Raw genomic sequence first — 19,060 nt, forward strand, 5'->3', positions numbered from 1 at the left:
TGCAAAGCAGACACACACATGTGTAGCAGAGACCCTGAGGGAGGCAGGGGTGAGTTCTGGGCCCTGGAGCCCCCTTGGCTCCTGATGGCCTTCAGGTGGTGGCTTTGGCTCCCATTCCAGTTTGGAGCGGTCCTAGATCTCATTACTGTACTGTGATAAGATTCTTGTCATCTCCACACACACATACTCTAAGAGCTAGTTTAGTGGGTCTCTGTTTCTGATAACCAAGAGATGATCAAATTAAAAGTAATTGTTTCTAGGACTTCTGGCCAAGATGGAAGCGTAGGTGGACACACTGTGCCTCCTCACACAACTAAAAGAAGGACAACAAAAATTTAGAAACAAACAAACAAAAAAACAACCAGAACAGACAGAAAATTGAACTGTACGGAAGTCCCAACAACCATTCATCCAGACTGGTAAGAGGGGCAGAGTCGGCGGCTGGTGAAGAGGAATTGCAGCAGGAAAAAGTGATGACTGGTGACCCGGGCACACAGGGCGTAGGTGGCAGCAAGCAGACTCTGGTTGCAGACCCCGGTTGCAGACCCTGGCATGGGTGAGGGGAGGCAACGAGCAGACCCAGTGAGGTGCGCAAGGCAGCTGGCTGTCAGCAGTCACACATTCACACGCAGATAACCGCTGCCCAGGTGAAAATGGGCAGTGAGACAGACCACGCAACCCAGGGCCCCAGCACCAGGAAATAAAGCCTAAAAGCACTGATTGAAAACACTTGTGGAGGTTGAGGTGCTGGGAGAGATTCCCAGCCTCACAGGAGAGTTTGCTGGAGAGACCCACAGGGTCCTAGAACATACACAAGCCCACCCACCCGGGAACCAGCACCAGAAGGGCCCAATTTGCCTGTGGGAAGTGGCAGAGGGGACTGAAATCCAACAGAGAGCTGAACAAGCATCATTGTTCCCTCTCTGATTCTGCTCCCACATACAGCATCACAACCCAGCAACTGGGTTGCCCCACTCTGGTCAACACCTAAGGTTCCGCCCCTCACTACAGAACAGGTGCAATGAGACCCCTCCCCCCTTCAAAAAAAAACATGGCTCAAACAGAAGAACATATCAAAGCATCAGAGCCAATACTTTTAAGCGACCAAGAGATAGCCAGCCTATCAGATGCACAGTTCAAAGCACTGGTGATCAGGATGCTCACAGAATTGGTTGATTTTGGTTGCAAGTGAGATGAAAAAATGAAGGCTACACTAAATGAAATGAAGAAAAATGCACAGGGAACCAATAGTGATGGAAAGAAAACTGGGTCTCCAATCAATGGAGTGGACCAGAAGGAATAAAAAAACATCCAATCAGAAAAGAATGAAGAAGCAAGAATTCACAAAAATGAGGAGAGGCTTAGGAACCTCCAGGACATCTTGAAATGTTCCAACATCCAAATTACAGGGGTACCAGAAGGAGAAGAGGAAGAGCAACAAGTGGAAAACTTATTTGAACAAATAATAAAGGAGAACTTCCCCAATCTGGCAAAGGAAATAGACTTGCAGGAAGTCCAGGAAGCACAGAGAATCCCAAAGAAGTTGAACCCCCAAGGAGGAACACACCAAGGCACATCATAATTACATTACCCAAGATTAAAATGAAGGAGAGAATTCTAGAAGCAGCAAGAGATAAGGAGACAGTCACCTACAAAGGAGTTCCCATCAGACTGTCAGCTGATTTCTCAAAAGAGACCTTGCAGGCAAGAAGGGGCTGGAAAGAAGTATTCCAAGTCATGAAAGGCAAGGACCTACATCCAAGATTGCTCTATCCAGCAAAGCTTTCATTTAGAATGGAAGGGCAGATAAAGTGCTTGTCAGATAAGGTCAAGTTAAAGCAGTTCATCATCATTAAGCCCTTATTATATGAAATGTTAAAGGGACTTATCTAAGAAAAAGAAGATAAAAAAACATGTACAGTAAAATGACAGCAAACTCACAATTATTAACAACCACACCTAAAACAAAAGCAAACTAAGCAAACAAGTAGACCAGGAACAGAACCAGAGAAATGGAGATCACAGGGAGGGTTATCAGTGTGTGAGTGGGAGGAGGAGAGAGGGGGGAAAAGGTAGAGAGAATAAGTAGCATAGATGGTAGGGAGAAAATAGACAGGGGGAGGGCAAGAACAGTATGGGAAATGTAGAAACTAAAGAACTTATGACACATGGACATGAAGTAAAGGGGGAAATGTGTATGGGAGAGGGTGTGCAGGGTTGAGGTGAGTGAAGGGGGAAATAGGACAACTGTAATAGCATAATCAATAAAATATATTTTAAAAAAGTAATTGTTTCTATGACTCAGAACACTATCAACATGACTAGAGGTTCATCCTGAGAGGCAGGAATGGGCTATAATTGTAGTTTAGTAAGTAGAAGCCTAGTATAAGAGGTATTTTATCTTTTCTGGAGAAAGGGGTACTGTGTACCAGAGGGGGCAGGTCTGTCTTGAAGCTGACTGTAATTGTTGTAGGATATTTGCTGCTGTGGGCAGTGGACATGGGGTGAGGCTTCACTGTGACCTTGAGAATCTAGCTCTCAAAACTCTTCACTTTGTTTTGATTCCTTTTGTGCTTGGTCACACCTATTTACTAACCTTCTAATAACTAATCCATTTTGTTCCCTGGGAGAAGATGCCTTAGAAGAAGGCAAGTTTAAGAGTTCCTGTCTAAAAAGAACATCTTCCATGGTATATTTAAAAATTGCCTCTCTGGTTTATAGTGAATTGATTGACATGTATCATTCTTCCTCAATTCAGATAGCCAAGGTCAGATCCCGGTTCCTGATACATTCACTAAGTTCAGACCACCCTGTCAGGACTCTTGGGAAGTAGCCATCCATCTTTTTCTGCTGATGTTCCTTCTTTTATGCATGACAATTATTGGTGTTATCCATTGTCAGTTGCTATACTCTACAGCCCTCCATCTTGCTCAAATCTTCTGTTTTGTTTATTTGTTTTATCCCCAAGATGACAGCAGCGCATTCAATCAATTCCATGAAGATATCAGTTGTACTGATTATGGACTGTCATTCAGATAACTCCATGTCTTGGAATTTCAACCTATTGAATTGTTATAGAAGGGATCTTAAGAAATCAGCTTTGTTCTATCTCCATGAGCCCTCTCTGAAAGATGCCTGTTTATCCTGTATGTAAAGGTTCCTAGGATTTCTACCCATTTAATTACCCTTTTGGGGGCAAAATGTCTTTTTAAATGAGCAATTTTTTTTTGCAATACAATTGAAAATTATTTCTTGCTTTCTGAGTCTCTTTAAAGATGAATTATGTCATTGGCCTACCTGCATGATATCAGATAACCAATAGTGGGTTCTCTTAGAGCTGTTTCTTTAACAGGAATCAGCTCATGTGTGATGAGTGGAAATGGTGTTATTGGGAGTGGTCTCTCTACATCCCTGCCCTTGGTCCAGTGTGGCCAGTGTCCTTTCTTAGAAGAGAGAATCTCTCCTGCTGGGTGGCTCTTTTCATCTCTTTGTGCACTGTTCATGTCTCTGTTACTCAGTGCTTCGACCCTCCTCATGCCCTCTTCTATCACGATAGCCTCAGTTTGGAAGAACAAATCTGCTGTTTCATATAGCATTTATTTATGCATTAAGAATTTAACATGTTTTTAAATTTATATTATGATTTTTATTAGAATTGTAATTGGTTTGTTAGAGTTCTAGTTATAAAGTTGCATGGATTTTGAGACGTCTTCCTAATCTTAATTTTCCTATAATCCTTGTTATTTTAAGCATGTAATCTTGTATTCATTGCATTATAGCAGGAGCAACTGTACTTAAAACCAGTTTTTGAGTTACTCATTTACAGCTTTGTTTTTTCCCAGGACAAATAACACAACTATTTCTAACTAAAATCTCCTTTACAGAGTTCTCGTTTCAGGCAGCAGCTATATTTCTGAGAGGTCTGTCATGAACATGATGGTTTTTCTGCCCAGTTAGACAGGGCATTTCATTGCCCTGGACACAGGGATCGCCTCAGAGAGAGCCCGTAATTGAAGCCAGGACAGTCATTCCTCCTTATGGGGACTTCTGTCAAAATTGTTGGGAAAAATCCCTTATATTAGGATTATGAATTCTATAGACCATGCAGGCTTAGAGCTTTCAGGGGCACTCTCCCACTAAATGCAGAGAGGCTATTAGAGAACCTAGGCAAGTAGGACTGCAAGATTGAAGAAGGAGAGGAGAAAGAGGAGGGGGAGGGAGGGGATGGGAGGTCTAGAGGAGGAAGAAGAAGTGCGCATTTGAAGCCAACTACATTCCTTGGACTTTCTGGTTACAGAGACAATAAATTCCTTTTTATGCTTACAGCCAAACATCCTGACCAACACAAATTAAGCCCAAATTAATTGAATTTTTGATAGCTTTAATTTAAAAATAAACTAAATACTCTAATGCACAGCCAGAGCTTAAAACAAACATGTGGTGAATCACTCCATAAAGCAAAAATCTACTTTGTAACTTTTTAATCATCACTTTAGCTGCTTTTCTCTGAACCATCTCTCTTCCGTGGAGAGTTATGAGGATATGCAACGTGGGCGAGGAGAGGCTGGGCAGAGTGAAAGAGTGGTGTCTTAACTTCCCCATTTCTTATTTTGCAGATATAGTATTTTTCCCTTTATGGTAACAATTTTGTTTTGTGTCCCTGATGACTTCCATGCCTGCCCTTAATCAGGCTTTCTCTAGTCCTGTTTGTGCTAGTTTTGGTACTTAAGCATAAGTACTTCATTACACCTTCTCCTTTTAAACCTTGTCTAGGTTTATGTTTTGAATTCTCTCATGTTTTCTGAAGCATTTTCAGTAAACCCACTCTGTTGGAACTGCATACAGCCTGAAAGCACAACCCTCCCATTTTCCAAACCATTGAATGTGATAGTCAAAACCCATGTGGGTCATGGAATCCTACCAGGACACCTGCAAACCCATAGCACATCTTTCTGCAAACTAGAGAAAGGTGCTCTTAGGTGCCCTAAGGGAAGATGTGACCCTGATCTTGTGCACATGGAGCAGGGAGCAAGGGCAGGCTGGGTTTCAGACCCCTCTCACTGCCACAACTGAGCCCATTAGTCATGTATGAAGACCCTTTAATCTTCTTGGGCTATGTGTGCATGGGCTAGGGTCTAGTTTGAGCCTAGGGTCTAGTTGCTGGGCGCATATCATGTAGGATGAAGGTCAAATACTCAGGAAAACTTAGTAGCAGCCTAGTAAAATTTTAGTTAGAAGAAAATGTCACAGTTAAGTATACCTGAATTTATGGAGGTAGTATACTGTATTTAAAAGTTTTTGAGTTGGATAGAAATTGATTTTAATTCCAGCTTGGCTGCTTAGTAGGTCACCTCACTGAAACTCCATTAAAAATCTGCAAAATAATGATAATACCACATTTCAGAGACTCTAGACTGCATCAACTGTAAGATATAATCATCATTACAGGGGTTTTTAAAATATAAAAAATTTAAAATCAGATTATGTAAAAGTAGCTAGGTGGGATGATTAACTGTATCCTGATTTAAAGTGTTAAGACTATAAAAATTGTGCATCTTAGAATATATGGCACATGGTAATACTCCCTTATAGCTAATGGCTCTTCTCTGTGAGGATTAAATGAAGTAACATATGTCAAGTTCTTGCCACGGCTCAGAGTCAGTGTTCAATAAATGGAGGCAGTTGTTGAAGCTGGTGACTAATAGTAACAAAAGAATATACTTGACTCAGGTCTTCATAATCTAGCAAAATTACCTGGCTGTTGTTTTTCCCCTACTCCAGGATAAGACACCAGAAACCAACATGCACAAGTAGGTCTAGAAGTAAATCTCAGAGGAAGATTAAAGTACAGAAAATGTACAAAACTGGAAAATAGTCCTATTTATTCTGCTGATGGAGACCCAATCTGATTTCCCCAAATCCCAAAGATACAAGAGCAACATTTTTAAAGAGAGTATTGTTTAGATGGTGGGTTGGGATCCTTCTCTGGATTTGGGGTAGGAGAAAGGAAACTTTCAGAAAGTTTTGTCAGCTCTTTTAGTGTTTGTCTTTTTCCTTCATCTCCCACTCACAGTAACTTCTATGACATTTCCTGTGATTTTCAAAATGAGCATTGACTTGATTGGCTCACTCGTGAAAACCCTTCTGTGCAGCACCCTGTGACGTTAGCTCTCATTTAGGCCTGGACGGGTCTGTGAGGGATGAAGACGTGCCAAGAGGTGTCAGTCAAACCCTTTCACCTGCCTCCAAAGCAGCTGGTTCCTGGACTGGTCTAGGAGTGGGACTTATGCCAGAAAACAGCCATTCATTGTTCTCTGTTGCCAAAGACAATGCTGCCAGTGGTAGAAAGAGCTCTGATGTAGAAACACTGATGCCAGAATTCTAATGAGTGAAAAATGTCCTGTTTTTTGCACTACCTCCAAAGCATTCTATTTCTTTTCCCACAGTTTGGGCTCAATAGCATTTCCAAAGACAGATAAATGGAATCAGGGTGTATATGAACATGTTCAAAACACCACTGACATGATGAAAAGCTTTTGTGTGTAGAACAGGTAAACACAATGAAAATGACTCTTCTATGGAAACAAATATTCTATTATGTTTTTTATTCTTCCATCTCTGATCTAAACTTGTTTCAGCATCAGGTTTGATCTAAATAAATAATGAACATAGAAGAACAAAAAGAAGTTTGTGGCAAGAGTTCATCTACCTAATTTGGGGTGGCTTGTTATAAGAAAAACAAATAATATGGAAGTTTCAGATTTAATGACGATGCCATGTAAATATAGATTTCATGTGGTCACTGTCAAGTTGATAGCCTTCAGAATGAAACTCAAGTGGCAGCTCTAGGTCACAATGCCAGAGAAAAGCCAAATTACCTGAGAGGACAGAGACGACCTAAACTTTAAACATGTGGGCTGGTCGATCTGTAGTTCCCACACACCTTTTTCATTTCCTTTCTGCAGGCCAATTACTCTCACGCTCCACTGCATCTCACTTCTGCCCAGGGGCCAGAGGCAGCAGGTGGCACAGTTTGGGAGTGAAGCTGAGTCATCATCCCATGCAGGTAACGATACATCCCCGCCATGCTCTTACCTCCTGACCTTTAGATTCACAAAAGGACTCACTGGGAACTGAAAATGTCACTTGATTTAATTTATTCCTGGGAAGTACTAGCTAGTTCTGCTAGTTCTCCTAGTAAAGTCATAAATATCCTGAAAACAGTTCCTTCAAGGTTACCTTGGAAATTTTAAATATGTGTATCAATTCTACCTTATACCTCCTTACTCTTAACCTTGTGTCTGAGGTGCAGTGATGGTGGGTTTGCTCAGTAATGGGGTTGAGTCTCAGTGACCCACTTACCTGGGCCCCCTTGGATCAAGAGCACATTTGAAAGATGAGTGACTAGAACACCAGTGTTAGTCTGCTATTTGCACAAAATGAAGAGTGACATTGGCTTTATTAGTACCACTGAACTAGCTGCTTTCTTGTTAGCAGTGAATGTTGGAATCTCAACATTGTTAGTCTCCAGAAAAAAACACAGGTCTACTTGCCCAGGGCTTCTGCTAGCATATCTGCAATTACAGACATCCCCTGTGGTAGCTCAATTACAGCCTCACAGCCTCTGCCTCTGCCGTGCAGCCGCAGGGCAGCCTCCGACTCACCTAATCTCAAGAATGTGGCAAACTGGATCCATCAATACACATTACTGCACCAAAATTGTGGAGAATCTAGGATTGTTTGTGACAACAACTCAAGGTCTCAGACTGAAAAGCTAAGTATATTAGCATAGGTCGTTGGTGCCTTCCGTCAGTGTTGTTCCATCAGTTTCATTCGTGATGGAACAGTTTTATATTGGTATAAGGTGTTAGGTATTTTTTAAAGAGCAAAACCTTATACTACGTGTGTGTGTGTGTGTGTGTGTGTGTGTGTGTGTGTGTGTGTAGAAGCTACTTATTTATTTATTTGAGAAGCAATTTATAAAAGTTCTTTCCCTCTTATCTCCCCAGGAATAAAAACAGACCATTGGGTCTTTTGAGTCAGATAATGCTCACAGGTTGGCTGATCCATGGAAGCCTGCTTCCCTGTCTCCCTCCTGGCCGCCAGCCAGGTAGGTAGATCAGCACTGACCTGCTGTCGGGTATCTGCTTTCCTGCCCCAACCAACTTCCTTATTGCTTTGGGTCACTGATCCTGAATCAGATAAGCTATGAATATTATCTCCAGAAAAATGCACACGCTCTTAACCCCTAATTTTTTTCATGCAGCTTCAGGAGTTTGGGGCCCAGGCCAAGAAAAGAGCTTTACATAGGGTTTTAAGAAACCAATTATATTAAAGAAGTTATTAAAAATTTAAAACTTTTTTTGGTACAGAAATATCTATGTGTTTTTATATAAAAGCATTAAACAATCAGATCTAATGATGAGTCTAATAACTACTGTAATTTTGAAGTACTGATGACTATAAAAGATATTTTAGGATGTCTGCCAACAGTGCTGTGAAATGAAAATATCTGTGATTTCCACTGGTGACAGGTGCTGCTAGTTCTGCTGTGGTCTGCTGCCTACACTCATCACTAAAGCAGTGCTAAACTGCAGTCAGAGGTCAGTGCACATGGAGGTGCATTTCCCCTCATCCCAGACCCTGGACTTCAGGTTACGAACCTCTAAGACTCTAGAGGTTCTTGGCCTGGTGCTGGGTATAGCCCTTCTGATTCAGGCCAATGAGGAGAATATAGAGCTCCCATTTGCTCAAATAAAACATCCAGAGGTTATCACGATTTTCAATATCTGTAGAAAACACCAAAAGCAACATTCAGAGTGGCTTTTGTCCCATCCTTTTTTGTAGAGGGAGGAAGAGTGGGACAAGGGGGACTCAGAGACTCAGCTGTGAGCAGGCTGGTAACTTCTGCCTTCCCCACCACAGTGGCCAAGGCTCAAGGCATCCCCTCTGTGAGGCTGCCCCAGGCTGGGAGATGATTTCCATGTGTCTTCTAGCTTGAAATGAAAGACACACTTTCCTCTTGCTTTAACAGAGATCTGTGGCATACTTCTGTTGAGTCCGCCTCTGGCTTTACTCTACCTTTCTCGGGATGTTCACTTCAGTGGGGGAGCCCTGCTGAGCAGCTTGCATCCTGGGTAGACACACTGGCTCATTTTTGCTTCCTCCCATTGGCTTACTGAATGGTACCAAAAAATACGCACCTGTGCCAAAATGCTAAGTATAAGCCTTGGGAGGTGTGAGAGTGTTTCATAGCACTTGGAAAAATGAATTGTCACTGTAATCCTGTGGTGATGATAAGCTAAGGTATTGCTGAAAGACACCTGGGGAAAGCTTTCTCATTGGGATACTAGAGCTCAGGCCTGCATGGGGATGAAAGTTCAAGTTCTAGACAAAAGAAACTGCTTTTCCTGATGGTGGAAGGGAGGGATGACAAACTTCCAAGGAAAGGCATTCTCAAAGCACTTCCTTGGCAGGGCCCTCTGGGGCCAGGGTGCACGGCTTCTGGGAAGCACATCCTGGCCTGATTTTCACCAGGAAAATGGTCTGTGAGAGAGACTCACAGACGATCATTTGCTCACCAATTTTACTTCTTGCTTCATTTATATTTTCTCCCAGGGCCTTTGCTTCAGAAAATCTGGAGAAAAGAAAAAAAGAAATGAGAGTTTATTTTTTCTCTTCAACCTAAATTATGTTTTAAAAATGACAGATTTCTAAGAGGTCTCTAAATTATTATAAAACTTTATTAAAAGGCATAAAATAAAATCCAAATAAATGAAATATACTAGGTTTAAAATAAAGATAAATTTTGTATTAATCACTGGTATTGTGAATTTTTACTCCTCCACCCAGCATAGAATTTGCATTCTCATATTCACTAACTTGTGACTTTCAAATTCTAGAATAAAGCATGGCTGCACGCTTTCTGTGCTACGTGTGCTCCACGGCGTCAGGATCTTATAGTTATAGTCAAAGACCACGTACTTAGTGTAAATTAAGTAACTTTTTTTCTCTTATTACAAAGTCCTATATCAGAAGGCAGCAACCTGTGGGTGGTCAGGAGACAAATCCAGCCCACCACGAGCTCCTGCAAAGGGCCGGTGTTGGGGCCCAGCTGCGTCCAACTCACACACTGTCCGTGGCTGCTCGCCTGCTAGGACGGCAGAGCTGAGCAGATTGGACACAGGCTGCGTGGCCCGCAAAGCTGAAAATGTTTACTATTTGACCCTTTACTGAAACGTTTGCTGACTCCTATGATAGCTGACGTTAACCACATTTTGAAAATATAGAAACAAGAAAAAATATCTCTAATAATCCCTCACCCAGAAAGAAGCACATTTTGAAATGTTTCCAGTCTTTTTTCTAGCCAGTTTTTTTACAGTTAAGATCATGCCATATATATGGTTTTGTGCTTTGATTTTTTTTTCCACTTAGCATTATAATGTATTTCCCCATGTCTTTATTTTCCTCCCACTGGTTCTATATAATCCGAGAAAAACTTAAGCATGCAAAGGAAGCACGCAATGTTAAAGAGATGATGTGAACAATAGTGGTAGCTCGTCTGATGGAGCACCCAGTGTCCTTTCAGGAAACCGAAGATACTCGAAAGCTGCTCCCCAATTTCTATTAACCACCCTCTAAAAATGAACATTTTCATTTGATACAAACATACCCATTGAAAATAAGTGTGTAATTCAGAATGGTCTACCATTTTCAGATTGCCTATGTGCCAGAAAATATACAGTCAATAAAAAAATACCAGAAAGGTGGAGACAAAAGACTCTCTGGATCTGTACAGCAAACATGAGTATCACTTCAATAGGTAATGATTCGTGGAGAAAGTGGTATCCTTGGAAACCAGTAGCACTGAAAGGTGGCGGGTTGCAAATCTGGTGGTGGGGGATGAGATGTACAGTTAGGCCCACTTTCCCCAGCATCATATTCAAGGGTAAAAGGAGGAAAGTAAAAAGGAGGTAAAAGGAGTTCAGGTGAGATGGCAGAAAACAGCTGGTGGAGGCTGCCCACACGGTGGGTTTTGTCCTTCAGTCCTGAGACAGAGAAGGTGCTAAAAAAAACATGTTGATACCTTTGAACGAAATGTTGGATGAACAAAATAAGCAGCCTTCCAATTCCTCTTGTACTTGACATCAACGACATTGTCGAGTTTCTTTAGGAAGTCGGAGTCCAGGTGATTGTGTTCGCCAGTTAGTGTGTGAAAATATGCTAACTACATAGTCCTTCACAACAATGTGATCCATTACACAGATAAAATATAAGAGAGCCTTGTCCATATCTACTACTGTTATAGGAATGTTTCTTCCAATGACCACCATCACTGTGTGACCATAGTTGTCAACACCTGTTTGGTATAAGGCTTTTAGAGAAGCAATATCAGAGAGATATTCAGATCTTGCTTGACATAACCAGTGATTGTAACAGAATTCCTTTCAGCTATGAAGTACTGAAAAGAGATCGCACACCCATTGTTCTTAAAGTGGGTCTGAGGTCCTGAGCCTTTTTCCAGGGGTTTGCGAGGTGAAAATTATTTTCATAATAATACTAAAACAACCTATGCATTTTCCACCATGTGGATGTCTGCACTGATGGTGCAGCAACTGCTGGGTGAAACTGCAGGTGCCTTCGTAGGAGTCAGGGCAGAGGGCCCTGATGGGGAGAGCAGTCAGTGTCCTTCACTTCTCTGATGCTGCTTCTGCAGGGCTGCCTCTGAGAACAGTCCCTGAGGGATCAGTCTTCTCTGCTCATCAATATCTCCTTCATTCGAGCAAAAGCGTGAGAGCCAATGAAACAGAGATCAACTGCCAAGCCTTCATCCTCCTCTTCTTGGTCATCCTCACTGGGTTTCTTACTTATTTGAATCTGCTGTTCAGGTTCAGGTACCAAGGCTCCTCTTCGGCAGTTCCAATATCTGCAGGTAGGTACAGCAGTGATAACCCCTCCTCCTTCAGTGACCTTGGGAAGTCCAGAGGTAGCAGTTTTTGATAAGTAGCCTCTTTCAGTTCAGAGACAGCAAATACTACTTTTTCAATGGTCTCCCCCATGAATCTCAAAGATCTCCTTACAGTGTGAAGTGCTGTGTGTGTTGCATCCTCTATAGGATAACCTTGTTTTATAGAATTGTTGACACAGAATCCAACAGAAGAGATTGACTGCTCTTTTACCAGCTGAAGTACATTTCTGTAGCAGCTGTACAGGGAACTCGCAGCTGCTGTGTGGTAGCAGCCCTTGTACATTGGCCCCACTGCGTGAATGATGAACAGGGCAGCTAAATGAAATTCTTTTGTCAATTTGGCTTTACCCATCTAGCAACATTAAAGTTTCTTGAGTTCCTCCTTCAAATCAGACCCTGCAAACATAAATATACTGTCTTTTTTTTTTATACCCCCTACTGGGGACCTGGCCCACAGCCCAGGCATGTGCCCTGACTGGGAATCGAACCGGCGATCCTTTGGTTCTTGGGCCAGTGATCAATCCACTTAGCCACACCAGCAAGGGCTGAAGATACTTTCTGACACAAGATTCTTATCTAGGATTTTCATTGCTGGTGTTCACAATGGCCGTATAGTTCGGTAATGCCACATCTTTCCCGAGGAAACAAAGAACCACTTTTCCATTGATATTCTTTCTATATAGAAAAGTTGATCTAATAGTGTCTGTTTCAGTTGCAGTATCAGGACCACATAATTCATCTTCACAAGAGCCACCCCAGTTGGTAGTATATCCACAGCTACAAGCTGGGAAGGTGCACCCAAGGTATCCATAAAAAGGGAACTTCAGCTTGTCTTCTCCCAAATTCCTCAGCAAGTCAATTCACTGGAGACATTAGCCCCTCTCTCCTCCTGGATAAGCTGTCCCCAGCAGCACCTCGGGTGAGAGGAACCCAGCAGCCAGGGGGAGATGAGGCAGGCTCATTATTCCAGAGAACTGACAGAACTGACCCCGCCCCCACACCACCCCTCTGCCTGCAACCCCTCCGAGGCCAAGTCTGGGTGCCTTGCCTCCCCATGTCTTTAGAAACTTCTCCATTATCTCTGATGGCTGTCTACTTGGTGGCTGTTTACTAATGCACCAGATGGTTGTGCTGATATTTACTTAAAGATTCCTCTATATTTTCCCACAAATATTGATGAGACACTGTGGAGAGCTACAGAAGTGGTATAGGTTAAGGCCTACATGAGAAACATGCAGTCCAGGACCTTATGAAATATTAATTGCTTTCCCATATTCTCTTTTCTGCCATGAAACTGAAGAGGTCACTGAAAATCTACGAAACAAATATATAACATATGGCTACAGTATATCACTGTGCTACTGGGGCGACGCTGGTCATGCCATTACAGTGCTGGGGAGGGGCCTGTCCGTGAGACAGGAAAGCTCATGTACAACGTAGGACTGACCTGGATTTTATGGTGCATAGAACTTTTTAGAAAACTTTTATTATGGAAATTTCCAAATAGACACAAAATAGAAAAACAGAATGAACCCTTACATACCCATCATCATATGTCATTAATTGCCAACACTTAGCCAGTTTGATTTTAGTCATCTCCTCTCTCCCCATCCTCTCTCCACCTCTCAAATCTTTCTGGAACCCAGTAAAACCCAGATGTATTATTTACCCATAACTGCTTTAGTTGCATAGGTTTTTGTTAGAGGAAGGAGAGAGAAGAGGGCATTTCAGGCAGGGAACAATATGAGCAAAGGCCAGGGTGCCACGGCTGCTCTGTGCTTGATGGAAAGAAGTGTGAATTATGTCACTGCTATTTTCCAAATCTGTCTCCTTGGCCTGTGACTACAGACAGGGGAAGTTTCCAGTGAAGGGGACTAAATTTTCCCTCAACGTTAGGTTTCTTGGAACTCCACCCCTGGCTCTCTCATTAAGGGTATTCAGGCTCACCAAAGATTATGCATGTTCTCTCTTCAGTTAGGGCCTGTCACCTCCTGGAGAGGAGTGCAGTTTCTTTTGATGTCATGCAGATTGAATTTGGCTCAGTCTACATCCCTATGACATATAGGTCAATGTGTTGGGCTCTGTGGGCTTGCACTGGCTTTGTCTGCTGGGCAGTCATCATCTGAGGTTCTGTCCAGGTTGCTCAGAAGATGAGGACTCTTCATGCTTTGTTTCTGCCAAGTGGGGGGACTAGAACTATTTGATGGACACCCTGTACCTAGAATTTCATAGGATTTGATAGTCCTTCATTGCTCAATGAATGATTCCTCTTCCTGTCAGATCTGTAGAGTATGGAAACTAGAATTATGAAAATGCAAGAGCAAGGCTGCAAAGCTGCTGAAATTCATGTCACCACTGGAAGACAGCTGAGTGGAGCTAGAAAAGCAAGGTACTTTAGCAGAATAGGCGGCCTCCATAGCAGCACTGCTCAGAGAAACCCTGACAGGCCTGGGATGAGGCCCCAGGTGACCACACCACCACCACAGCAGTGCCGGAGGCATGGCAGAGAAAGCTGCTTGGTGCTGCCGTCCATTCTTTCCACAGAGCTACCCAGGTCTGGCAGACATGGTGGGGGACCCCGTGAGCTGTTCCAGCTTCTTCTCTGCAGCCCAGTGCCAAGCTAAAAAGGGCTTACCCACTGAAGAGGTGTGGCTGAGGGCTGTCCTGTCTCCATGAGACCATTGTCCCTTTACTCCATAGTTGTCACCACTCCAGGCCACCCCACCCACATGTGTTCCTGATCTCTAGTTGTCAAGACAAACTTTTTCCTTAAGGAATCCCAGTTCCTTAAGGAGGAAGTTCCTGAGGGAGATGAAAAGGGAAAGGAAGCTACCAAAGAGCTGAGAAAGAGGGTGACCCCAGGCTGCCACGCCCTCATTCTTCCTTGCCCACCCTGCCCCACAAGGATCCCAGGCTGAGTTCTGCTCATCCAGACTGTGCCAGGAGGAGTCTTCGACTCCTGACCTTCTAAAAGACGCACATTCCCATTATTGGTGTGGTTCAGGGAGCCAACCTGTGGCCTAGGTGGGGAACCTGTGATGATTTTCCCTACTGCACAGGCCTCCCTCCCCCTACCTCCCCCAATAAATGCCCTAAGCTGCTGCTCACTGCTGAGGAGGCCCTTGAGGAGGGCCAGGTAGAAGGCTCTGGGACTCAGCCAGAACCTCCTGCGAGTGCCTTGGGTCTCACTGCTGGGGCCAAAGTGTTCCCATCAGGGAGCCCCAGGCTGTGTGCTCACGTTGGAGAGTGCAGTGCTGCTGGGGACAGGTCCAGTGTGGGGCTGGCAGGCTGTCCTACTCACCAAACAGAAACATCTCTACCTTGGGGTGAGGCCTGGGTTTGGAAGGGAGAAGGAATGCAGCATTTGGCTGTTCTTTCACACCTGGCTTCCCATGACATCCAGCCTTCACAGATCCAATTGCATTCACTTTGTGCCTGGCACCGCACTCGCCACGGTCCCCAGAGTGCAGTTCTCTTCCATTGGCTTCTGTGTCACATCACTTGGCTCTCCTTGGCTGCTCTGTCTCTGCTTTTCTGGGTCTTCTGTAGGTTTCATCCTAACCCTGTCCTCATGCTAGTGCCTCATCTATAATCTCTACCTCAGCTCTGCTTTATTTCCTGACCCTCATCCAGCTGCTTATTGGATGCCCTGCAAATAATTAAAATTCATTGTTTCCAGAGTAGAACTGATTGCCTTCTCCAAAGATTTCCCCCTCCCTCCCATCTTTTCCCATTTCATTGCAGGGCACCAACATGCACCCATGTGCTCATGCCAATAACCTGCACACCATCCTTTGCTCCTGTCTCCATTAGCCCCTCCACTCAATCCTGGAGTCTCATCTATTCTCCACACCCAGTATCTATCATAACATTCCAGTTAGCTTTGTTCTACTTGGCCTTATAGAAGAAGCTATCATCTCTTTCCCAGATTACTCTAACGACTGCTTGTTTGGCTCCCTGCATTCATATTACTTGTCTTTCCACATTTTAGCCTGAGTGAGCCCCTGTCTTAAAAGCAAACTTGATCCTGTTATTCTCTTGCTTAAAACTCTCCAAGTGCTCCCCAGTGACATCAGGACATAGCTCCGATTCCTTAACATGGCAAGGCAGACTCCACCTCTGGCTCCTGCCGATTTCCCCAGATCTTCCCTGGCATATACACCTCTGTCCATCCAGGAGGCCTGAATTGTTTTCAGTTCAGAGTTCACATTTTCTTGCTATTCCCTTTTCTAGGACCCTCTTTTCTTGATCTGGCTAATTTCTACTGACACTTCAGTTTCAGCTGAGATGCCTTTTCCTGTGGACAGTGTTCCAGGACTATGTAAGTCTGCAGTAGGTGTCACCTATGTGCTCTGCAGCACTCCAAAGTTCTGGCACCACAGGCAGATAGTGCACTGTATTGGGATTGCTTGTTTACTTGTTTGTTTCCCTTTTGATATCCTAAATGTCGTGAGGATAGTGACCACATCTGTTTAATTCACTCTTATATCCCAGGAGCTTAGAACAGGGGCTCATACTTAGTAAGAATTCCATAAATTTTACAGAGTAAAAGAAGGGGCATGTGAGCAAGCAACATTTGTGGTGTGGGGGGCGCAGGACTGGGAGCCAGACACTGGGTTCCAACAACCATTCTCCCTATTAGCAGCTGGATCTCAGAGTCCTCATTTCTAGATGAGAATGAGACACCTCTCAGGGCTAGGATGATGTGAAAAGTTCATGTGCAAGTGTGCTTTGGGATTGTGAATCATGACCACTACCTGGCCCTGTGGGAACCCCAGGGGTGGGGTTGCCTGTTGGAAGAAGTAACCACAGACAAAAGTAGATGAGCATCATCTTGGCAGCGAACCAATGATGGGATCCTTGCAAGTCAATGGTCAGGGACATCCAACACAGTTTCAAAGTTTTTCATCTTCAAAGGGAATACAAAGGATAGAGGGATTGAGTTAGAAATTCATGCAACTTCCAGGGCCAGCCCCTGGCAGAATCCCATCCTGCCTTAGTGTGTATCTGGCAGAGACAGATGTCATCACTGAGGGAGCAGCTGAGGAGGCCTGATGAAGAACCACAGACAGTTTACTGGGGGCCCTGTGCAATGGCTGCTTTAACCCAGGGCCACAGGGGAGCTAGTGTTCAAGGGCTCTCCAAGGGCCCCTGCAGTCATCTTCTTTGTCCTGTCAGCTTGGACAGTTCCTTTAGGCCAGTAGAGCAAACACATCATTGGAAGGCAAGGGGGCTCCTACAACATCTTTGCTAGTATTTTTGTCCAGGGTGATGAACTTAATATGTTATTTGTAGAGTGAATATATAACTCTTTCCCCTGTCAGAGAGGAAGAGAGAAGACTGGGCCTGTATCTATGCCACTGCCTTTTCTGTAGACCTGTGCCTGACATGGTACCTTGGTGTCTCTGCTATATTGCATGAAAATGCACCTTTCATTTCCCTTACATTTTTAGAAATAGGATATTACTGTTCTATTTTATCTCACTTCTGCCTCAAGATGGCTGTTGTCTCATTACCTGTTGAGAAGTTCCTTCCCTGACTCTCAAGAAGTCTGTTGCTCCATTGTCCTACTTCTAGAAAGATATATCATGATCAGTTTTCTTGACTGCTAAGATTTCCCAAAGTCAATTTCAAATTGTCATTCTGAAGCAAAACAGTGTTTTTGAGTATAATTTCTGAGGCCAGCACTGTCTTAATAACTGTAGGGTGACTGAGAAGATTCTAATCTAATCTCTGCTCTCAGAGCTTATAATTCTAGTTCAGGAGACAGGTGTAAATGCAAAAAACAAATGAAAAAATAATAAAGGTTAAAATTGAAGTCTAATAGGAATCAGAGAACTCCTATTTGTCATGTACATTATTTCCAGATGGTGCTGAGGATCCAGCTGAGTAAAGGGAAGCTTTTCTTGGTTTAATTCATGTTATCAAGGACTTCTTTCCAACTGCAGTTAATCTCCCTGTTTTTCCTTCCTTTGTTATTTAATGGCACTCTTTGAGTGACAGATTCAGTTTGTATGAAAGATCTGGCACAAAAGAGTTAGCTGTGTGGTGCTGGGCACATGGGGTTTCCAGACTCTCTTCACACTATTATATCCTATGAGGATGAGTCATGCCTGAAAATGCAGCGATTTTCAATCACAGTTGTCTTGTACTGAAAAGTCAGCTCTAATTCAGTGAAGGGCAAACATCCTATTAAGGTGCCAACATCTTTGTTGTTACAGGCAGGCTTTCCCCAACTGGAAGCCAGAGCTGGGAGAACTAGAAACTGCCTGTGAGGGCAGCAAAGCGTGCAGGTAAGAGGGGGAAGAAACCCCTTCTATTAAGTAACACAGACATGTAAGCCACTGATCATCCCCTCCTGAAACTCTATATCAACTCTTACACTCTTGGGGAGCTGGGGGAATCAGAAGGGATCCCTATATTTGTTCTAGAACTTGATTACCATGGGTTAGAGAGGCTGAGCTGGCCCAAGGCTCAGGTGTGGAGGCAATTCCGAGTCCCTCTTTCATGGACTCTGCCAACATGACATCACGACACTAGAACCAATGACAAGAGTTATCTGATATGGAAGTAGGGATAAAATGGCAAGCCAGGCCACTATGTCCTAGTTGTTGGGGACTATTACAAAGGTAGACTAGGTAGTCAGTAGAGTTAGGAAATAGTTTAATGCCATCCTGAGGAAACTCCACTGGTGCATATCTATTCCTAAGACAGCTAGTCTTCCCAGAGATGGTCCCTATGATGCTCCTGATCTCTGGAGGGAATGGGAACAAACATGTGGAGGGAATCAGGGTTATGGTGGACCAGTTCCTAAAGTAAGGGTGGCATGAAGGTCATCCCTATAAGCACGTGTGAGACCTCATTTTGATGCCTTCTGTAGGAACACTGGTTCACAGTTATCTGTTTTCATAGAACAACATTTTCTTTAGTCCTCTTCTTTAAGCAGTCATGAGCATGTCATATATAATAATTGAATACATTTCATGAATGCAAATAAAAGCTCCCTCCCTGAGAAAGCGGTAGGTCGTATGTTAAACTCCCCAGTACCAAATATTCCTTTAATGATCATTTATTACAGTAACTTCAAACAGA

General features: G+C 43.5%; 1 protein-coding gene across 1 annotated transcript in view; it reads right to left on the reverse strand.

Moving 5' to 3' along the window:
* Positions 1 to 19,060, reverse strand: part of KIF6 (kinesin family member 6) — a 417,010-nt gene that overhangs the window by 77,486 nt on the left and 320,464 nt on the right. The window contains exon 15 of the mRNA XM_045842819.1: positions 9,582 to 9,637. Within this exon, the coding sequence (XP_045698775.1) occupies positions 9,582 to 9,637 (56 nt within the window). The remainder of the gene's footprint in view (positions 1 to 9,581; positions 9,638 to 19,060) is intronic.

This window comes from Phyllostomus hastatus, unplaced genomic scaffold, assembly GCF_019186645.2.
Source record: "Phyllostomus hastatus isolate PE091 unplaced genomic scaffold, TTU_PhHast_1.1 phas_contig_40, whole genome shotgun sequence".
Classification (NCBI taxonomy): domain Eukaryota; kingdom Metazoa; phylum Chordata; class Mammalia; order Chiroptera; family Phyllostomidae; genus Phyllostomus; species Phyllostomus hastatus.